Source organism: Phalacrocorax carbo, chromosome 2, assembly GCF_963921805.1.
Source record: "Phalacrocorax carbo chromosome 2, bPhaCar2.1, whole genome shotgun sequence".
Classification (NCBI taxonomy): domain Eukaryota; kingdom Metazoa; phylum Chordata; class Aves; order Suliformes; family Phalacrocoracidae; genus Phalacrocorax; species Phalacrocorax carbo.
Genome location: NC_087514.1, coordinates 125254100 through 125273962, shown reverse-complemented (window position 1 = coordinate 125273962; position 19863 = coordinate 125254100). Strand labels below are relative to the sequence as shown.

Genomic DNA, 19863 nt, shown 5'->3' with positions numbered 1-19863 from the left:
AAGCTGCAAAAAACTATTGCCAGGGGTTACGTGATTAAGGAGGCATTTTTCAGTTCTGAGTGAATCTGAGGTATTTTCATAACATTAGCATCTATAGCATGTTGGGTGTGCAAGGAATTTATGACCAGCCCTTACTGACTGTGCCTGCCCTACCACTCCCTGATCGTATGGCCAGAAACTCTCCCAGTTAACTCCGAACGACAGGGGGTTTGGCTTTTGAACTACTCACGTGTCTCAATGGGTGATTCTAGAAGAGCCAATTTTATAGCTTTCCATGATTGCATCTTTAGACAAATGCATTGTGGGCACAGAGCTATCGTCTGCGGCATCAAGTTTACCGCATCCCTGTAGGGTGTAAACATGTGGCTAGTTGGAGAGTTTTAACCTCTCAAGCTCCCCAACGAATATTGAAATGCTAACTATTCTTCCATTATGCTGTGATGGTGACTGAAATTTGACCCTGGTGCTTGCTGAAACAATTTTCAAAATCTGAGTGAGAAGGTTAAAATAGTGCTGTCAAATTTCCAAATGTCTGTTGCAGAAATACTTTTGCTGAATATCTGTGGGTTGAGCTCTAAAATGCTTAAAGAAATGCTCTCTTTTTTTTCTTCATTATTATATGATATTATCTAAAGCTTGGTTTGTAGTGCATATAAAGAAATTAACTTCTTTTATGCCTCTGTTCCGTGCCAGCCAACCTTGCCATTTATGGCTGTCCTTCTCTCTTTTACATGCTGAAGGAGGAATCCAGTCAAATGGTGTTCCTTAAGTACAAACCAGACCTCTAGTTCTCTTTAATTTCTGTTCAAGATCATTGTAATTACTTGATTATTTTCACAGCTGTATCTGAATAAGAAAAAAATGCTGTAATTGGCAAGCCTTACAAGTTCACAACTCAGTAACCTGATGCTGGAACTCTTCCACCTGCAGAAGTCTCATTAATTGATGTAGGAGTTCCAGCAGCTAAGAGACCTGGGTTTCAAATTATTTCTCTTTTTACGTGCAGCCTTCGAACTAGAGAATCTCTGCAGTAACAAAAATAGATGGGACCTTTAGGCTGAGAGAGGCTGTTCGTTGCTGGATGAGTGTTTGACTTCCAAGTGGATCTGTTAGGAAGTCTGTTGTTTACCCAACTCATTAGTACATCCATAAGCCCAAACCATTTTTATTTGTAAAATCTAGGACTTAATTTCCTGAATGCTGTTACTAGTTCTGGTTTTGTTTATTTTGGCCTTAGGTTGCACTATTTATTTAGTTTTTATTTAAGAGATGAGTCTTATGTTGCAAGAAACAATACTAAATTATAAGACAACTGAATCTTTAAAGATGCCATACTCCAGCCATAACTTTGAGTTTGTTTTGTTATTTTAAAGCAATGCTAGTGCCTGTCTCTAAGGGTTATGGGAAACTCGAAAGTTTATTTGATTTCTTTTTTTCTTGATTTCAGGGCTTTTTCCGCAGGAGTATCCAGAAGAACATGGTTTACACATGTCACAGAGATAAAAACTGTGTTATCAATAAAGTTACCAGAAATCGCTGCCAGTACTGCAGACTACAGAAGTGCTTTGAAGTGGGAATGTCCAAAGAATGTAAGTTGTCTTCAAAAACAGTTTATTGTTTGTTAGATCCTATGTATATGTGACAGGCCCAAGGGAGAAAAATATTATGCAATTAGTGATTGAAGCCACTATCTGTATTCATATGCAGAGAAAGGAGCATGAATTTTGTCCACAACTTTAGACCTGTACTTTACAAACTTCTGAGTCCTTAACTGCAGCCTAAATGCTGTCAGTTAAGAACTTCAGTGCAACACACTGCCTGTGTGGGGTGGCCACCCTGTGTGGGTGTGAGAAATCCCGAGTGGGTAATTTCACCAGGTTTTCTAAAAGAACAAACTCACAGCTACTTGCTTTAAGATGGGATTATCTCCCATCTGCTCCAGAAATGGCTTCTTGGGGCAAGGGCACAAGAACAGCAGCGCTGGCTTCTTCAACTCTGTTTCAGTCCTCCTCCTGCCCTGCAGACCAACTCATGGCTTTGCTGGGCTTGGTGACAACCCAGGATACCATTTCACACGGGCTTCCCGCTGGGTCTTGTGCAGCAGTCAGCAGCCTGCTTCAGCCTTGCTCCTTCTTGCCCCTGCCAGCGCAGGTGCTTGTGCCAGAGGTCCTTCTGTTGGTGGTAGCGCCTGTTGGTGGTAGCGCCAGTTGGTGCCATTTTACAAAGCTGATGGTACAATGGCCTTGAGTCTTCTATTCTTACCGGTTGGATCCTCTTTGAAAGGTGAAACAAGCGGGCAAATCCTCTTCTAAACCTGCAAAGCCAGTAAGCCTGACTATGTGCAAACGCTGCCAAGTGCAGAAAAAACCCAAAGGATTTTCCTCTTCCTTCTTTTTTAGAAATGTCTGGTTTGCCGTTTAAATTATAATTTAAAAATGTTTAGGTAGAAATCTGTGATTTTTCTCTTTTTCCAGTTTATTGATATTCCTGTCAAGCATGAAGATTTAGCTAAAAATGCTGTTCTCAAATCCCTATGGGGTAATGCTTCTGCAACCTTCTCATTTTTGATTGGAGTGATTGCAGTAACAAAAAAGTCTTTGGTGTAGTGATTTGTTTGATTGTTGAGGGTTTTTACCTCTGTCAGTGATGTTCCTGATTTCAGTAGGTCAATTCCAATAATAAACACCACAGAAATTTGCAGTGTGTGCATAAGAGAGGAAAAAAAATTGCCCAACACCCCTTCTTTACTTTAACTCACCCACAGGAGTTCCTTAGAGAGACTTTAAGACCAGAGGAAAAAAACAATTAACACTGGTGAGACATTTAATGGCTGAACTTTGATTTAAATCAGTTCTCATCGTCTGTGTTTCTCCTTCCTGAATTGCATGGGACTTCCCAGTAGTTCCCTTCTCCATACTTGGGCAGGAGCTGAAGAGGTCCCAAAGTCACACTGGTCCCTCCTGATTACATCCCTTTTGTTCCCTCCCGCTCTCTCCTTCCTCTCCTCTCAGAGGAAAAGTGTTGAGGAGGGGAGAAAGAACCGGATAAATCTTCAGGACCACTTTGCAGTATGTCCAACTCTTTCTCAAGTAATTTGAAATTGTGGTTATTGAAAAGGGCCAACGTCAAGTTTCAAGCAACTGGGGGAGCTAGGAGGTCTTAGGATTTCCATGATTTCACTGTCCTTGTTGGGTTTTCTAGTTTTCTTGTGTGCCTGAAGTGCACTTATCTATACTTTGATACAGCTGTACTGGAGTGGAGACCATGACGGGAGTAAAGGAGAAAGTAGGCTAAATATACAGATGCACAGAGACGTAAAGTTGAACGAGGAGGATTTTATTGATAGGTATTTGACCGCATATATATCTGCACATGAAGCTTTTTTCCTTGATAAAAACAGTATGATGCAGTTTGGAAGAGAAGACAAAACACTTTTCTCAACTGAGAGCTTGTTGGTCATGAACTGTTAAGGATTTTATTGCTGACGCAAAGTACTAATCTTATTAAATGCTGTAACGTCACATCAGAGTAAGTTTTGGAAATATCAGCTGTATTTCTAACATGTTAACCAAAGTTACTTAGGGTAAAGTATAAAGACTTACTGCCTTTTAGGTGATGGTTTGTTTTCTCCCATAGGGTAGCTGGAGCTTTGCCAGCAACAATTAAGGTTTTGCTCTGCCTATTTCCTTGGGTGAACTGAGTGAAATCGCCCTTCGGCAGTTGCCTTTATCTCAAACCACTACAGGCACTGAAAGGGGGATAGCAGGCTGGAGGGGGAACAGAGGATACTGGGGAGAAGTGAGGGATGTCCTCTGGCAGCATTTCTGTAGAAGGCATTTGCAAAGGAATAGAGAAATTGTTTTAAATGTCATCATTTTGAATGTAGCGTGTCTTGTCTTCTGGGTTTAAGAACTAAGTCTGAAGTGATTCCGTATTATCCCTTCATAAACAGGAGATTTCTACCTCTTAAGAGATTTGAAAAAACTATTTTCTTATCTGACCTTCTTTCATACCTGTCTCTCGGTTTCAACTCTATTTCTTTAGAAGTGTATGTAAACAAAGGCACATTTGTCAGTGGGCTTTTTCATAGCAGATAGAGGTTTTTCTTTTCCCCAAGTATCTTATTCACATTTTGGTTTTCTGTCTTCTTACAGTTCTGTGACCCTGTAACGTGAAAGCCATGAACAAAGGACAGGAAAAAGTATCAGAGAAATCTCATAGGGAAACAAGCCTACAACCCTCAAACCAGTCCCAAATGGGGAAAGTAATCGTGGCGGGCAGCTGCAAATAGGAACCCCAAGGCCTGTTGCCAGGAGCTAAGGAGGAGTAAATGCAGAATTTCAATATACAGAATAATCTGTGCTTAAACGCTACAGTCTTGTGTTTATTTGTTCTGCCTTTAAAGGGCATGCAAAAGTGCTTGCATATGTGACTCCTTTTGAGCTTAATGAGCGTCACACACAAATATCAGAGATGAGAACTGGCTGCCCAGCAGTGTGATAAGTAAGGTTTTAAGAATGGAGGTACCTGTGTTTTGGAAGAGAAGAGGCACTGAGGATTTCGTCTCTGCTTTTATCTTTGCTTTAGAGATTGAAGTGAGATGATGAAGGAATGCACCAAATTTGCATTTCTTTATAGGCTGTTTTCTTTGCATAGGGGAAAAAAGTTATCTTTAACCCCATGTTAGTCCCCAATCTGATCAAGAGAGGTCAATAACAAGACTGCCTCCAGGGCAGGAGTGGAGCTATTTACCTTGTGATAATATCTGCAGGACCCGCTGAAACTGGATCCCACTAGTGTAGGGACTGTCTTTCATTGTGGGTCACTGTTGCAAAAAGTTTGTGCTCCAAATAGACGAGACAAAGGGTGTGAGGGGAAACGACTTAGCGATGGCTGTCTTATCATCCTGCGACAGGGCAAAACACAGCTTGAAATAAAGCCCTGCAGTCTTTCATCAGATCCCCCTCCTTCAGAAACTCCTGAGCTTGTGTCTCTGCAGCCTGAGCTGCAGCTCTCAGTGTAACAGCCCGGAGCCAGCCCTTCCACCAGCAGTGCATCAGATTTTGGGTTTATTGTGTGTCTGTCCCGCATCAGCTCATGCATGGGTGCTCAGGGTCGTGTAGGTGCAGCTGAGGTGCTGATCCCCTCTCCAAACCATTTCTACCCTTCTTACCCTTCCAGCCTGTTAATTTTTTAATTAACACATAGAGACAAATGGTGATCACACAGGATTCTTTTTTTTCTATTGTTACTGCTCCTGAAGTGAGAAGGCTACTAAGGCTGACAGTGGCTCATTATGTGATAGAGAGCCTTAGGAAACTAACCTTTGCCCTTCTATTACGTGATCTCTAAGCTGATGTTGAAGCACCATCCTTGGCCTGACCCCAGGTGTCAGCAAGAAGGACACTGTTGCCTGGATGCATGGACCTCGGTCCTCAGGAGCTGGCGAGGGGTCACATGTACGATGCTGCCTCCCGCAATTAAGGGAGCACGCGGGAAGCTGGGCAAAACTCTTGAACAATAATGGACTCTTTCAAGCAGGGTGCTGGAACATACGCTTTGTAAGGTGAAGGCTGCCCTTATAGAAAACCTAAACTGGATTTATTGCAGGGTACAAGGGGGAAGAAAATGGAGCTTCCTTCTGCCACAACTACTCAGCTTAGCACAGCAGCTCTTCCACTTCCATCCTCTTTCATAAAATCTGCAGCCTGCAAGGTCTGTCACTGTGCTTGATGATCTTTGGGGTCCGCCTCAGACACACACTCAGCCCATGTACTGGGGTGTGATGCAGAGAAGCCCTCTGTACTGGCATAAAGCTCATTTGCAGTGAGCTCTAATAGAGCAAAATTATGTTTATAAAGGCACAGAATTATTGTTCCAGATTGCTTCAGTGCACTGAAGCAATGTTCAGAATTGTAAATCTGCTTACAATTAACCTCTCTGGAGGGAGAGAAGGAGGAAGGGAGGGAATGCAGGGGAATTACCATGAAGTGGAGAGAATCCAGTTTTTGTGCTCCGTATTTGGGGTTTTTTTCAAACTTGCACAGAAACGTCTGTTACTCTTTGTCACAGACTTCAAAGTCTTACAATATTTAAATGTTCATGCTTCTCGGAACATATGATTACATTCTGCTACTGAACAATGGAATGAATTGATTTACTTATTTTAATTCTGGTTTAAACTGGCAACCAGGAAACATAAGCTTGACGAATTGTCATGTTTGTATTTTTTATTTTATATTTCTGTTTCATTTTCTTTCAGACTCCTTAGTGAAGCACGATTCCATCTCCAATGAGTGGCTAAATGGAGGGCTAGCCTGTGTAGTTGCATTTGAGAAGTTCATGCAGATTCCACTGGTGTAATTTTAAAGTGAATTTATTAGAATGCATGAAATCTTTGTTTAGATGCTTTTACTCAGAACTGAACTGGGTTTTTATTCTTTTTAGCCAGCAGAAAGCACTGGATTTAAGAATTGTTTCTGCTTTGCTACGGGCTAGATTTTTAACTAGATGCCTAACTACCACACAGTGGCTGGGGGCTTCTTCAAAAATTCTGGTGTAGTTGCCTCGCCTGCTGACTTGCCTTGCTTTCTCGAGAGGCACAAGCTAAATATCAGAGTGGAAATCACAAAACCCTAAATTCTGTTCTGGGACTAATTCCTGTCTCTAAACTCTACAAGCTGATTAGACTAGCTTTCCTATCTGGAGCGGTAAAAATGATGAGTCTTTCTGCAGGGGCTTGGAGACCTTGTATTGTAAGTGCTTTGAAGGTGATAGATGTAAACTCTGAAAACACCAATGAAATTAGCAATATGAATTTATAGATAGTGGGGAAACCATGCCCAAGCCATACAGATCACAGCTTTTTCATTTTGTTCATTAAGGTTGAATTGGGTTGGTTTTTTTTTCCCAGTTGCTGATCAGATAGGAATTGTATCTATTTTTTCAGGGTGAGAAAATGGGAACTTCTAAAAGTTAATGCCAAAACTCTGTCATTGGTGATATTTTTTTTAAGATGAGAGCAAAGCCGACGTGAAGTGTCTTCCTGCTATGAAAACCATGGTGCTCTAGTGTCAGTCTGTCCTCTGCCAGACATAATGCACACTTTGTTATGCTGGGTGGCTGAAAATTATTTATATACAATTAAAAATCTCTTGTAGATAACTGGGTTCTACTTGTTGCGCATTGTTTCCCATGGTTAAACAAACATCTCTTGCTTTTCGCGTTGGTTTGGTGTCTTCAAAGAAGCAGGTCTGCATTTCTTTTCTCCTTTTGGGGTCTGCCTCCTTTGTGTTTCAGCCTTTCCCTCTGGTTTTGCATAGCTTTCACTTGCCAGCTTTAATGTTTAAAGGACCAACTTAGATTGAACGTTATTATTCATAATTTACTCTATGTTCTGTGAAGATGGTTATGTAATAGCAGTAATTGCATCAACTCACCTAATGAGCTTTCCCTCCAGTGCCATGTACAGCAGATTAATAGCCCATGAATTCATTTGCAGCTCGTTGTGTTTCAGAAAAGTATTTCGGGCAGCAATTAATAAACTGCTAAAGAAAATAACATAAAAAATGATTTTTTTTTTTATTATGTTAACTCTCCAGCTGAACAATTTATTGGCACCTTTCATGATGCGGCTAAGTAAATTCTCTCCTAATTCCTCAAGCAGAGCGTGATTAGTGAACCCTACTCAACTCAAGACTGTTTGGTAATTAGTCTGATCTTTATATCCTAAAATGTTAGGGAAAAGTATGAATAGCATCCTAAGGTTCACTTTTTCTTCTCTTCATTGCCTTTTAGGCATTATGCAAATAGCTGTAACTTTAAACCGTAACAGGCTAGTGGTGCAAATTCCACCCCCCCCCTTTCTTGCGTAGAAAACCCTTAATTGTGTAAGCGAAGAATTTAAGACCCCAGCCAATAAACAACCTCTGGCACCGTTTCTGCTCTGCCTGTTGTTTGCTCCAGCGTCCTGTACCTCCCAAGTGGTGGGACTGAGCCCAGAGCAGGGACCCGGGCAGGGTCAGGGGGTGCTGCTGCCCTGCGGGAAGATAAACCAGGGGTCGAATGCCACTGGGGCGGGAGATGCTGGGAGAAATGCACGGAGAGGGAAGAGAGAGCAGGGAAAGTACTGTGTTTGGCAGCATAAAAGGGAACAAGGTGACTGGACACGATGGGAGAAGAGCAGCAGAGAGATGCAAGAGCTGCGGCCACCTCTATGGAGGAAGTGTCTGGGGAAAGGGGGAGACACTGTTGCATATGGCCAATCTTGGCAGGCTGCCCTAGAATTGCACTTTCCTTGGTTTTTGGGTTTGCATTTTTTAAACTGAATGTCTTTATCAAGTTTTTAATGTTTTAGATAATTTCTTTTTCAAAAGAAACAGTTATACCTCGCCACCCCCACCCCCACCCCCCCAAAAAAAAAAAAAAAAGCGCTAGGCCTTGGCTTGTCTTTAAAAGTAGTAAAATATATATATATTTTTTTTAAAAAACCTTTTCCCTCATTTTGGGCTCTTGAGGACTGAGTAAGCATAAAGGGAATTCCTTCAATAAGCTCATACAGAGATTGATTACATGTCCTCAGCTGGAAGTTACATTAAGACTTATTCACTAAGGTATAGCTACCGTGGTGAACTTTTCATCGCTCTCTGCTGTCTCTATGACAACACGGATCCTGCCAGAAGTTACCAGGGCTCGTGTGCTCTCTGCAGCCTTTGTCTGCATCCATCAATCCTAGTCCTCGGCGACTGTAAATGTGTGCCTTTCTTACATTTTTGCTTAACAAGGTGTTTTATTGAAGTTGTGACACTTTAAAGTTACTATGCTAATCATTTGTACTGCGGTACCCAACCATGCTCTGAAAGAGATGTGCTTTAAGAAAGGGAAAAATGTCGATTAGATATTAGTGGACTTTCTGAATGCCTCTTGATCTTGTCCTGTGGAAGAAATTCAGCTGAATGGCACAGAGTCCTTGTTTGAGTAACTTTTCTTTCAATATATGTGAAACTCAGAGATAACTAGAGCCAGTGAAAAGAGTATAACATGCATACAGTCTAATTTCTACTTACATCTTCAGCTCACTCCAAAGAAGTGTGTGTTACTGTTCAGTGGCTTTAGCAGAGTTCTCAGACTTGATTGAACCCTTTCATATTTTAAGGGGCCACGTTTCATCAGACCCCATGGAGTGGCTAATGCCCCTCTGTTGATGGTACAGCTCAGGTTTCCGTGGCAGTCCAGCCATGTGCCACCTCCTCCAGACATCCAGCTCTTCCATGAGGACAGTTAGTGACACTGACACAAGGTGGAACTGCCCTTTTTTTCATTTCACACATTTCAAACCTTTGGGTTTTTTTGAGGATCAGCACATGCTTTCTTCAATCAGTTTGCCAGTAAAAGGTGCTCAGGGCAGACGTTTCTTACAAAGCCACTTCTTGACATGGATCTGATTGTTTCTGTGGCCTTTTTCTGTTATTTCTTGTCCCCCGCTTTGGTTTTGGGGCGTGCATGGGGGAGTTATAGCATTATTCTGGACTGTACATATAAAGACGCTGGCTCTATGCATTCCTGTTGCCGCTGAAGGTAGCCTTTGCCTCTTCTTGAGTTTAGTATCCCAACTGTTTCCACGGCAGGCAAAACCCTGGGTTATCTTTTCTGCCTTGTGCTGTGCTGGGCGATGCTGCTGTAAGAGCAGATGGGAAATCTGGAGGTAGCCTGTCCCTGCCCGGTTCGTGCGCTCCGAAACACAGGGCTGAGGCCACGCTTGCTTGGTCATGCAGACATAACTGCTGAGACCCCAATCCCATGACCTCAAAAGCTTTGTTTTAGAGCTGCCATTCTTCCTTTATGCACTCAGTTCACTGCTTCGTATTCCTCATTCAGATCATTTTCTTGTTCAGGGGCGCAGGGCATCTTGGATGCATCTCTTTCTCCTAATTGCCATTGTGCCATGCAGGTTGTGCTTTCTCTACTGGCACCTTGTGGTTTCTCTGCTATCTTTTTTCTCCCTTGGAAAGCTTTTTTTTTATTTTGAGATGTTGAATCTGAAGGATGGAGAAATGTCAATGAGATAAATATCAGTCTGGGAATGAGCAAAGTGCCAGTGTCCTGAGCCTTGAAGCTAAACATGGCTTATTTGGTTGTCAGGCCAACCTGAAAATGTTATCTACAGTAGCCAAGGTTCATGAGAAACACAGTAAATTGTTCCCAAGAGTTCTGGGAAGTCTGAACTGCAGCAACCCAAATATGCCTGAAGGATTTTTGGATCAGAGGAGACACGTATTTGGTCCTTCCACTTAGAAGAAACATATGTGAGAATGCGTGCATCTTTCTGATGGTTTATATTTGCAAACTTACTTCTTCGTTTTCTTGGTGATTGCTTTACTGGAGATGGTCTTGCATAGGATAGGTGCCTCTGCAGAAGGCAAAGAAACAAAGCACATGTTGGCCTTTCTGTGGAGAGCAACTCCTGTGCTGATGGTGTGGAAGATAGAAAGCAGGCGCTTGGAAACCAGTAATCTCTCAAAGACGGTTTAGGAAGATCTCTACATAAGTAGAAGAGGCCATGGATTTCCCTCTGCTGCTGTCAGCCTCCAAAGCTTGCTTTCATCTGCTGTATGAATTCTTATAGCAGAGGGAGTTTTCCATTGCCGTGCCTGTGATAAGCCAGCTGACACGTTGCAGCTCCTCCTGCTGGGATGCTGGCCCTAGGACTGTGCTCTAAAAATAGCCTTGATTTGTTTTTAGTTTGACTCGGTATCACATGCTCAATTTAAAATACATCAGAACAGTTAATCTCCAGTTCTTCAGTGCTCACGTGGAAAGCGTACAGGATATTTTAAAGTTAGATGGCATACAAGCAGTAGAAATAACACCCTTTTGTATCCTAACTTAAATAACACTCAGCTGCTAATACTATGAAAGGAAAAAGAAAGATCATAAGGTGTTGGGATTTTTAATTTCCTTTGGCCTGAAGTGAACAGAAATGGTTTTGCCCCATCTCACCTTACTCCAGTACTTGATCACATGCTTCCATGTTTCTGAAAGCTCTTAAATTTTTACTTCTAGGTCTTATGAAAAGTCTGTCAATCAGACAACAGCTCTGAAAACTGACTTCAACAAGTTGTAGCTTAAAGCCCTACAGGCAGTACCTGTGGCTGGTAGGCATTTAATCAGCTGTGGGATTGTTTCTCAGTGCCGTGCACCCATAACTTACAATTGCTTATTGTCAATATAAATTGATCTGGTAAGTAAATGTGAGGAAATAATCTGACTGTTGGAGACATTTACCTGAATTTCAGAGTTAAAAGCTAAGTGGAATTCTTCCTTTCCCCTGCCAAAAAGTGCAACAGAAAGCAAACATCCTTTTGGTTGGATTACAGACATGGTTAGTCATCTAACAGACAGTTTTAATGGAATCAGAAAAACATGCTGAGGAAACACACTGACCTACTTTTCTTTCTGTCTTTCTTTCTTTCTGTCTGTCTTTCATTCTTTCTTCTTTCAAGCAAATGAAATGTAAATTTTAAAACTCCCCATAAAGTTAGATTTTGCTGAAGGAGCACATTTTGTAATTAATTTATTTACATTTCTGCTTGGGGTATGATAGCTGGTTTTGGTAACTGAATTTCATCAGGTTGGTTTTGTTTCTGTTAGGAAATTGGGTTACATCTGAGAAATCCATATTCTTCCCTCTTTCCAGGATAAAGCAATCGGCTTCAAGTTAATGAATGATTTAAGTCCAATCCTCTGAGGGAGGACTTTACAAACCATTTAAAATGACAGAACAACACAGCGTATTACATTTGTATCATTTTCAACACATTATAGTTTTAAACATTTTTCATCTTTAAACTTGGGGGAAGAAGGATTACTGGCAGATAGCATTGCGCATTTTGCATTTGGGATTGTTTTTTCCCGTGTTAAGTAGGTCAGTATTCCACCGTCAGTGTCATCTTGGAGGCAAAACTCAGTGTATTTAAACCTGGGAAACTCTTACCATAAAAACTTGAGAGCCTGAAAAGAAAGCATTAAATTAAATAGGAAAATGTAGCAGTGAGGGTGGATTAAAACATCACAAACAGAATTACTAAATGGAATGATACTGGAAGATAAGGGAAAACTTTCTAAAAACACTGCAGGCATCGCTGCACCCTCTCCTTTAGCAGCGGGCACACGTGCAATTCATCAAATGGCTCAGGGGTGCCAGGTTACTGCCTTTCTGGCACAGAGATGTGCTTTATTCCCTTGGCAGCAACAGATAGTTTTGGTGAAGGGATCACTGCGCGGTTGAAGGAACAGAAGAGGTCATCCTTCCTTGACTCACCAGTCGATCCAGAGACACCGTTTTCACCTGCTCTGTCTCCTCCTATTTCCATCATTAGGTTTCCCGCTGTCAGTCAGCCCTGGTGCAGTGGATGCTGCTGCAAATCCTTTGCTTTTCCCCATCTGTCCTGAAAAAAGTTCTGGTTTCCTTGTTTTTATTTTAACTCCCAACTAGCTGATTACAGTTTGCATTATGGAAATAGTAACACAATATAAGAGAGGTAGAAAAAATGGAAATTGCCAGGAATTGCAGGAGTTTAGGGAGAGTTGTATTACATTTCAGAGAACCCACAAGTTACATGTGCTCTTACAAAACATAGTACTTTTACTTGCTTTCGTATGTGTGTACTTTTAGAGGATGTCCCAGTAGCAGAGTAAAGATTGAAATTTATTTTTTATTGTTTAAAAATTAAGTAAAAGGTGTTTATTTTAGCTAATGCATGAGAGTTTTTTCTATATCTCAAGAAGACTGAAAATGGCATTGCACAAGCTTCAGCCATTTTGTAACCTAGAGGCATCAGTAGAGGAGGCATCAGCCCAGGAAGAACAATCAGCAGTAAGTAAATTTTCCAGCTAAACATGAGAAAAAACTTCTTTCCTGTGAGGGTGACAGAGCAGTGGAACAGGCTGCCCAGAGAGGTTGTGGAGTCTCCTTCCCTGGAGACATTCAAAACCCACTTGGATGCATTCCTGTGCCCCCTGCTGTAGGTGTGCCTGCTCAAGCAGGGGCCTTGGACCAGATGATCTCGAGAGATCCCTTCCAACCCCTACCATTCTGTGATTCTGTGAATGTCCTTATGTGATGAGCTGCTGCACCTTGGGTGTTCAGCATCCCTGACTGAACCGTAGCTCTGTGAGCTGCTCCTTGCACACAAAGACTTGTGTCTTTGTCTTCCCCCTGTTTTTCTTGTCATAGTGCTTCTTCTAGGTGACCCATGACATGGTTTGTTTTGATTCTAGTAGAGAGGCAATGGGGAAGAGCTACTCAAAAAGGTGTCACCTCTGAAATTTCATCAAGGTGGTTTTTTTCTGATACAGAAGAATTGTTGATACTGGAAAATGGAGTATTAGATTTAGTGAAGCTTGAGTTGCTCTGACAATATTGGTCTGCCTCTGTTGGGCAGGGAGCAAGCCAAGGCTCTTGTGTTTCAAATTAGATGTATCATGAAGATGGGTGTGGAAGTCCAGAGCTCAGTGTGTGTTTGGTCTCGTAGTCCACATTGTACAGTGCCACGCCATCTGGTGTTCCCATTGAGGAGCTCAGGGATCAAACCCATATGGTCCAGATCCCTGTAACAAGTGACACAGAGAACTGTTAGTTCATAATAGCCTTTGGCAGTATTTTTGTGCAAGAAGGGTGCTCGATTTGCCCCTTTCTGTAATTTGGAAGAGAACCTCAATGCGTACTTCGCTTTTTTCCCCTCTTTGGATGCCGCTTCAGGTGAACACTGCTACTAAATCAGAACATCCAGAAAATAATTTTAAATTGAAAAGGAGTGCAAATAATAAAAAAGAGAACAAATAAAAGCAAGAGGATAGTAATCATTAAGAAACCCCCTTATATTCAACCCTCTCCTATAACAAAGTGAAAAGCACACAGCAAGGGAAGAGAATAAGCAGAAATCTTTTATTCCCTTAATTCTGCAGAAGACTTAAATCCTACTTGTCTTAAAAAGAGTCAAAGCCTTTTCTTGGCAACTTTCCCTGTCGTTTTTCTAGTTCAGTTACAGCTATTTCACATGTTTATTAGGAACACTTTTCTTACTAGAATTTAAGCATGCCAAGGCGTGAACATATATAAAACCATACAGACACATCAGCTGCCTCCCACAAGGTATACAGTATTAAGCCCCATGAATTTTGGGATCTTCTTTCTGGGCTGGGCAGACAAGGTGGGGAGATAACCCTATGGTAAATGGGCCTTGCAGTAATGGAGGAGGAACATGTAAAAATATTCCCTAGAAACCAGAGTGTGGGAAGAATAAGGCAATTAAGAGGAATCACTAGATATCCTGTCCTAACAGTTTATTATATATATTTTTAATGAGTATTTAATCTCTAATGCTGTGCGATGGATTAGAAATGAGGGGGAGTCAGGCTTCTTTCTGTGCATACTTTTATTTTTACCCTTCATTGAACATTTTCTCTGGGCAAATTGTTTAACTTGAGCTGGTTGAAGGTGTTCCAGCACAACAGAGCTTTGCTGAAAAATAACACTGGGTTGAATCCCAAAATGCAGAATTGTCAGCATCATGTTGTGGTCAGATTTGCAAAATCTCGGCACCAGTTATGAGGGGGGGTGGCAAGAATCCTTATCGGTTCCTGTCCTCCACAGTGTGCATCCGAGGTACTGGCAGACTTGCCTGCATTGTTTCTGCCACACAGCCTGGGGCTCTGGGGCAGTCCTGCAGCTGTCTGGGGAGGTGGATGTTCATCGGCTCTTTCAGGAGCTGAATAAAGTTCTGCTTTTGGAAATCCCAAGTCTTAAGCCAGTGCTTCCCATGGGGGTTTTAGCCCAGGAACAATATCCTGAGGACCTCATAAAAAGCCTTCTCTGTGTCTTGCATCAGACACTTGCCCCCGTCTTGGAGGAGACCATCCTACCTGGAAGGAGGTAATGAACCTGTGTATGATGAGTTCAGGGCTCATCCCACACTGTTGAAGGGCACGAAAGATTTGTCATCAGCATCAATGAGGTAAGATGGGGTTAGAAACCACTAGTAATGCCAGTTAATCCTATGCTGGGTAGTCATTTGTAATGTCAGCTGGGGACCACCACCCTCATTTAGTTCAGGATCAGCTGCGTGTTGAATTCAGACTCCTTGCCCAGCCCTTGGCTTCCCTTTCAGACGTCAGCTCACGTCCAAGTTGCATCCTTTGTTTTCAGAGAGAAGTCTGGGAAAACTAGGTCAGTTTATCCAAGTAGAAATTATTATTTTATTGAGTTAACTCTCTGATGACCTGCTGCCTGTTTGCCTTCTCGAACTCCCTTGTGTGCAGTAAGTCTTGCACTGGAAGTTGCAGAGGCCTCAGTAATCACTTTGATTTCAAATCAACAATAAAAAGGCTGCTTTTTTTAGTATCTTGATGTTTCCTGGAAACAAGTGTCTGTCTGCTTTACTCCTTGTGTGATCACTATATGAGGCTGGTCTGGTGTACTGTGAAAAAGCTTAATGTAAAAAGGTTATGTGCCGGCTTTACTGGGGATATTTAAAAGATCTTACGGAGAAATCAGGATTTGATATTGCTTGACCCTGTCTGGCAGAATTAAGCTCTTTATCCAGTCCTGTAGTTACTAGCATGCCTTGTTTTTTAAATAATCTGGTCCACTTACTCCTGCTATTTCAGAACTTAAGTCCCAGACAAGAAAGCGATTTTTTTTGTTTTGTAAATGAAAGTAGTTGGAACATATTTTAAAGAACTTCTTTGGCATTGTACATAAAAGATAAAATATATCAAAAAAGACAATCTGATAATTAGGTGCAGGCTTGTGGAGTGATTCATGTCATAACGTGAGTGCTGAAACAGCTGAGGTTGCTGCAGGTGTGTTAAGGGAATTCGACCCTGTAATGCCATGATGCTTCTGCCGCTACATAAAGCAGGAGTACAGATGTCCGGAGAGCCTCCATTAATAGATGAAAAGCAGTATTTCTGCACGTGAATTATGGATGGAGCAGTATTTATTAAACACACAAGCAACAGCCTTTGTCTCCCAGGTACTTTTTGCTTTGAAGAGTCACGTTAAAGCCTGCTGCAATCTGGGCACGAGCAGGGGCTTTGACTGCTGCATGTTAAGGCCCGCTGGGGTTTAGCAGCGAGTCATGCCATGCACGGGTGGAAAGGGACGTCCTGCCCAAAGAAAAAACCTGGGAAGCAGAGGCATTTCAGGTGCCTCAGCTCGCCAGTGTAGCATTTCAGGGTAGGCAGTGAAATGCTAAAGTTGAAAGTGAATAAACTTGTTTAGCTGTGTCAGCCGCCAGCTTCAGAAGGGCTTTTATGGGAATCCAGTGACGTTGCCAGCTCGGCACTCCTAGAGCCTGCTGGCTGGCTCAGTTTGGCCTTCCCAAAATCCTGTGGATGGAAAGAAAAAGAAGTCCCCTGACCTCACTCCTTTCTTTCTCCTTAGGTTACAGTTTGTGAAAAAAGGACGATGTAATCTTAAAAAGAAAAAAAAAGTACCCCACCCCAACAACAAATTTGCAGACTGTTTATTCCGATTGCTCAGCTTGTGGAAAGGGAGAGGAAGTAAAAAACATGTTAAAATGCAGTAAGATACAATAGTATTGTTTGAGCATGTTATTTTACCGTTTGATGAAACCTTTCTTTTAGTGTTATGGCAAAACAGTTTTAATGACAGGCACTGTTAATTAAAAAATCTGACCCAGCTGCAGATGAAGGCCACCAGCAGGTACAGATGCATGCCCACCAGCTGCGTTGGACTGCACATTGATGTGAGGCTTAAACAGTGAATTTTCTGGCTGATCTTCAGGTGCTTTTAGGTCCACCTGGTTAAGTAATACAGTTCTTCCCTTCTCTTGCTCCCAGGCTGCCTCTCCTGGCAGAGTGGGTCATTCAGTGACAGCTCCAGCCGGCCAGGAGGGGAGATGGGGCAGGGAGGTTGAGCATGGCTGTGGATCCCCAGGCACCATGTTCCCCCTGCCCACTGCTTTGGGGGCCAGCCCTGACACCTTGAGAGCTGGAAATAACCTCCTGATCTTAATTTTTTTTTTTTTTTTATAGTAGTAGGAGTATCAACAAACCTTTGTCCTTAGGAAAGAATTTGTGCAAGTTCATAATGGCGTGTTTTCCACGTTAGCTTCAGAGGAATAGGTAAACAGTAGCTGAGCTATTTCTTTGCTTTTATTATCCCTGGCCTAGTGGGAGGCCAGGGCTGCAAGCTGCCGAGGCTGTAATGCAGGCTAACGCTGTGATTCAAGACTACAGCTCCCTTTCTTAAAATGAGCCGGGAACAACTGTTCCTCCGCCTTCATGAGCTCAATTTACGGTTGCGGGAAGCAATGTGTTCTTTGTGCTTGACGAAGTACATCGCGCACGCAAGCCTCTTCAGATGTGTTGTCAGTTGGCAGCTCTCTCGCTAGATGCACCTTTACACAATTGCACAAGGCACCAGGAGGTACAAATGTGAAATTTAGCCTTGGGGGCAAAACAAAGAAATGAAACTTGGGTATGAATGTGGTGTTATCCATCTGCAGATACAGATATTAGACCTGATCTCCCACTACGCTACTGTAGTTTTACACTAATAGGAGTCTGCTGCCATCGGTGGAGTAGCACCGCTGCAAGACAAAAACGACAGTGGTGATAAGTCGGGGCTATTATTTTTAATTCTGGTAAATAACATAGGATTGAATCCTGTTTGGGGAAAGCCAAACTGCATTCACTGCATGAAACCAACCATAATTAAAAGGAAGAAACGCAGGTGGCACACCCTCTTGGTATTGCTCCTGAATGACTGATCTTCCTTCTGGGGAGCCATTGCCTGGGTACTGAGCAGCCGCGTGCAAGCAAAGGGAAGGGGTCTTCCAGCTCACCTCCTGGTTTTTTGTAGCCTTTCCATTTGCTGTCCTGTAGAGTCAGTTTTAACATACATAATCAGAATTTGTCCCATAGCTGAGACTCATCCATTACATTGAATGAATGTGCTTATTATGGAAAGTTGTTTTGTTGAAGGAGTCTGTTAATGGCATTGTCAGGAAAGAGGTTGCAATTTGTCATGGTAGGTAGCTTTCCAGTTAAGTAAAAAGCAAGTCATGTTCTCTTCCTCTGTGCATGTTAGGATGAGAAATAAAATAGCCTCAGCAGGTTGAAGTGTATGAAGCGCTACAGTCAGGCCAGGCAGCGGGCGGGAATTAGAGTGCAATGTCTGGTCTTAGTTTACAGCCTACACTTCCCTGGCCATCAGCGGTCCTGGGTAATGCCCAACAAATTGAATTGATGACTTTGGATAACCTCAGTTTCTCCCGGTTGCAAGGCATCATACTACCATGACTGTCTCCTAAGAGAAATTAATGTAATTATCTGTAGATGAATAGACTGATTTACCTTTTGGTGACCCTGGAGAGAAAGGTCAGGTTCAGGATATTTTTACCTGCAATCGGTTATCCATAAAGAGTTAGTGTACCAGGCTTCAGGATTGTAGCTCAAAAGGGCAGTTGCTTTGAGAAGGTAGCTCAAAAGGGCACTTGAACAGCTGAAATCAGATGAGACAGATTTAATGGCCTCTTAGTGATTTCTGACTGAAAGTTCAGAGTCTGAAATTTAGGGATGTTTTCTTTACCCCAGCCTATGGTAAAATGAATGCACTATAGCTTAATAGAAATTTAATTTCAGGCTGAGTATTTAGAAGTGGTTTTCAACTGCTGTATATGCACTTGGTCTCTTCAGCTGTTAGGAAGAGAAAGAATAATCACATTGTATTTGTGGTCTTGTATATTTTTAGCTAATGTGTTAAGACACTGCAATTCCAGAAGAGCCGCCCTCCTGTTCCCCAGAGTATTTCAGTTTAACCAGCTGTATGCAGAATTTTTTCTAGACTGCCACAGAAGTTACTAGTAAATCCACTGAGATTTTGGCAGCCGAAGGAGTAGATAGTAAGCACAACACTTCGTTTCCCTGAGGGTTTTAGTTTCACGGGGATTCTACCGTGGGCTGGCACTTCACAGTGGGTTACCCACGGAAGCCCTGTGAGTTTGGGAAACCTCCCCGGATGGAGTGATTGATTCCCAAAGCTCCTTCCCACTCCTGCACTGAACAGGGAAAGGGACGACTGGCAATATCCACTGGGCGACACTATGACTCTGCAGGTGTTGCAGAGTATTACTGTTGCAGGTAGCATGGTAGATCTTAATAAAAATTGTGGTTTTTACATTTAGATTAAGGAAGTGACTGATGTCATGCAGAATACTGAGAGGGAGATGGGGCAGGGCATGAACAAGGAGGGAATGACAGATGTGTTGATTAATTCAACAGCGGCACAAGATGCACAGGGGCATAGTGGGACCTGCCTACGGAGATGCTCCATCTCACAAATGGGAATTTCTGGATATATTAAGTAACTTGAGGTGATGCCTACATGAAATACAGGTGGAAATATATCAGTGAGTAAATTTTGCCTCAGTCAGTGGGTATGGCTAGGCTATTTCCATTGCAGATGTGTTGGTGGGCTTTCATGGGAAATGTTAGTGATTTATTCTGCCTGCAATTGTTAATGCTAACAACCTTCAGTAGCTCTTTAAGCGTCAGCTTCTGCGAGTATGTGGATTATCCTATTTCACACTGGCAATTAGTTGATGATATTAAAGCACTTTGAAAATGGAAATCGCAGAGCAAATGCTATTTAAACACTTTATCATTAAATGTATAACACATCTCTCTGCCTACTTTGATTGCAGTAAGTAGGGAGATGGTAAGGGAGGCCAAGGAGTCTGCTTGCGGTTCAGCCCCTGGTACAAGATACTGTGCCCTGTATATCCTGGCTCTGACTCAGCCGCTCCTCTTGCTGTCTCTCCTGCCTGCCCACACCCA

General features: G+C 42.4%; 1 protein-coding gene across 5 annotated transcripts in view; it reads left to right on the top strand.

Annotated features, from left to right (window-relative positions):
• The window catches only part of RARB (retinoic acid receptor beta), a 337858-nt gene that overhangs the window by 288493 nt on the left and 29502 nt on the right, over positions 1 to 19863 (top strand). For all 5 annotated transcript variants that reach the window (XM_064444254.1, XM_064444253.1, XM_064444255.1 and 2 more), the window contains one exon: positions 1448 to 1589. In XM_064444254.1, the coding sequence (XP_064300324.1) occupies positions 1448 to 1589 (142 nt within the window). The remainder of the gene's footprint in view (positions 1 to 1447; positions 1590 to 19863) is intronic.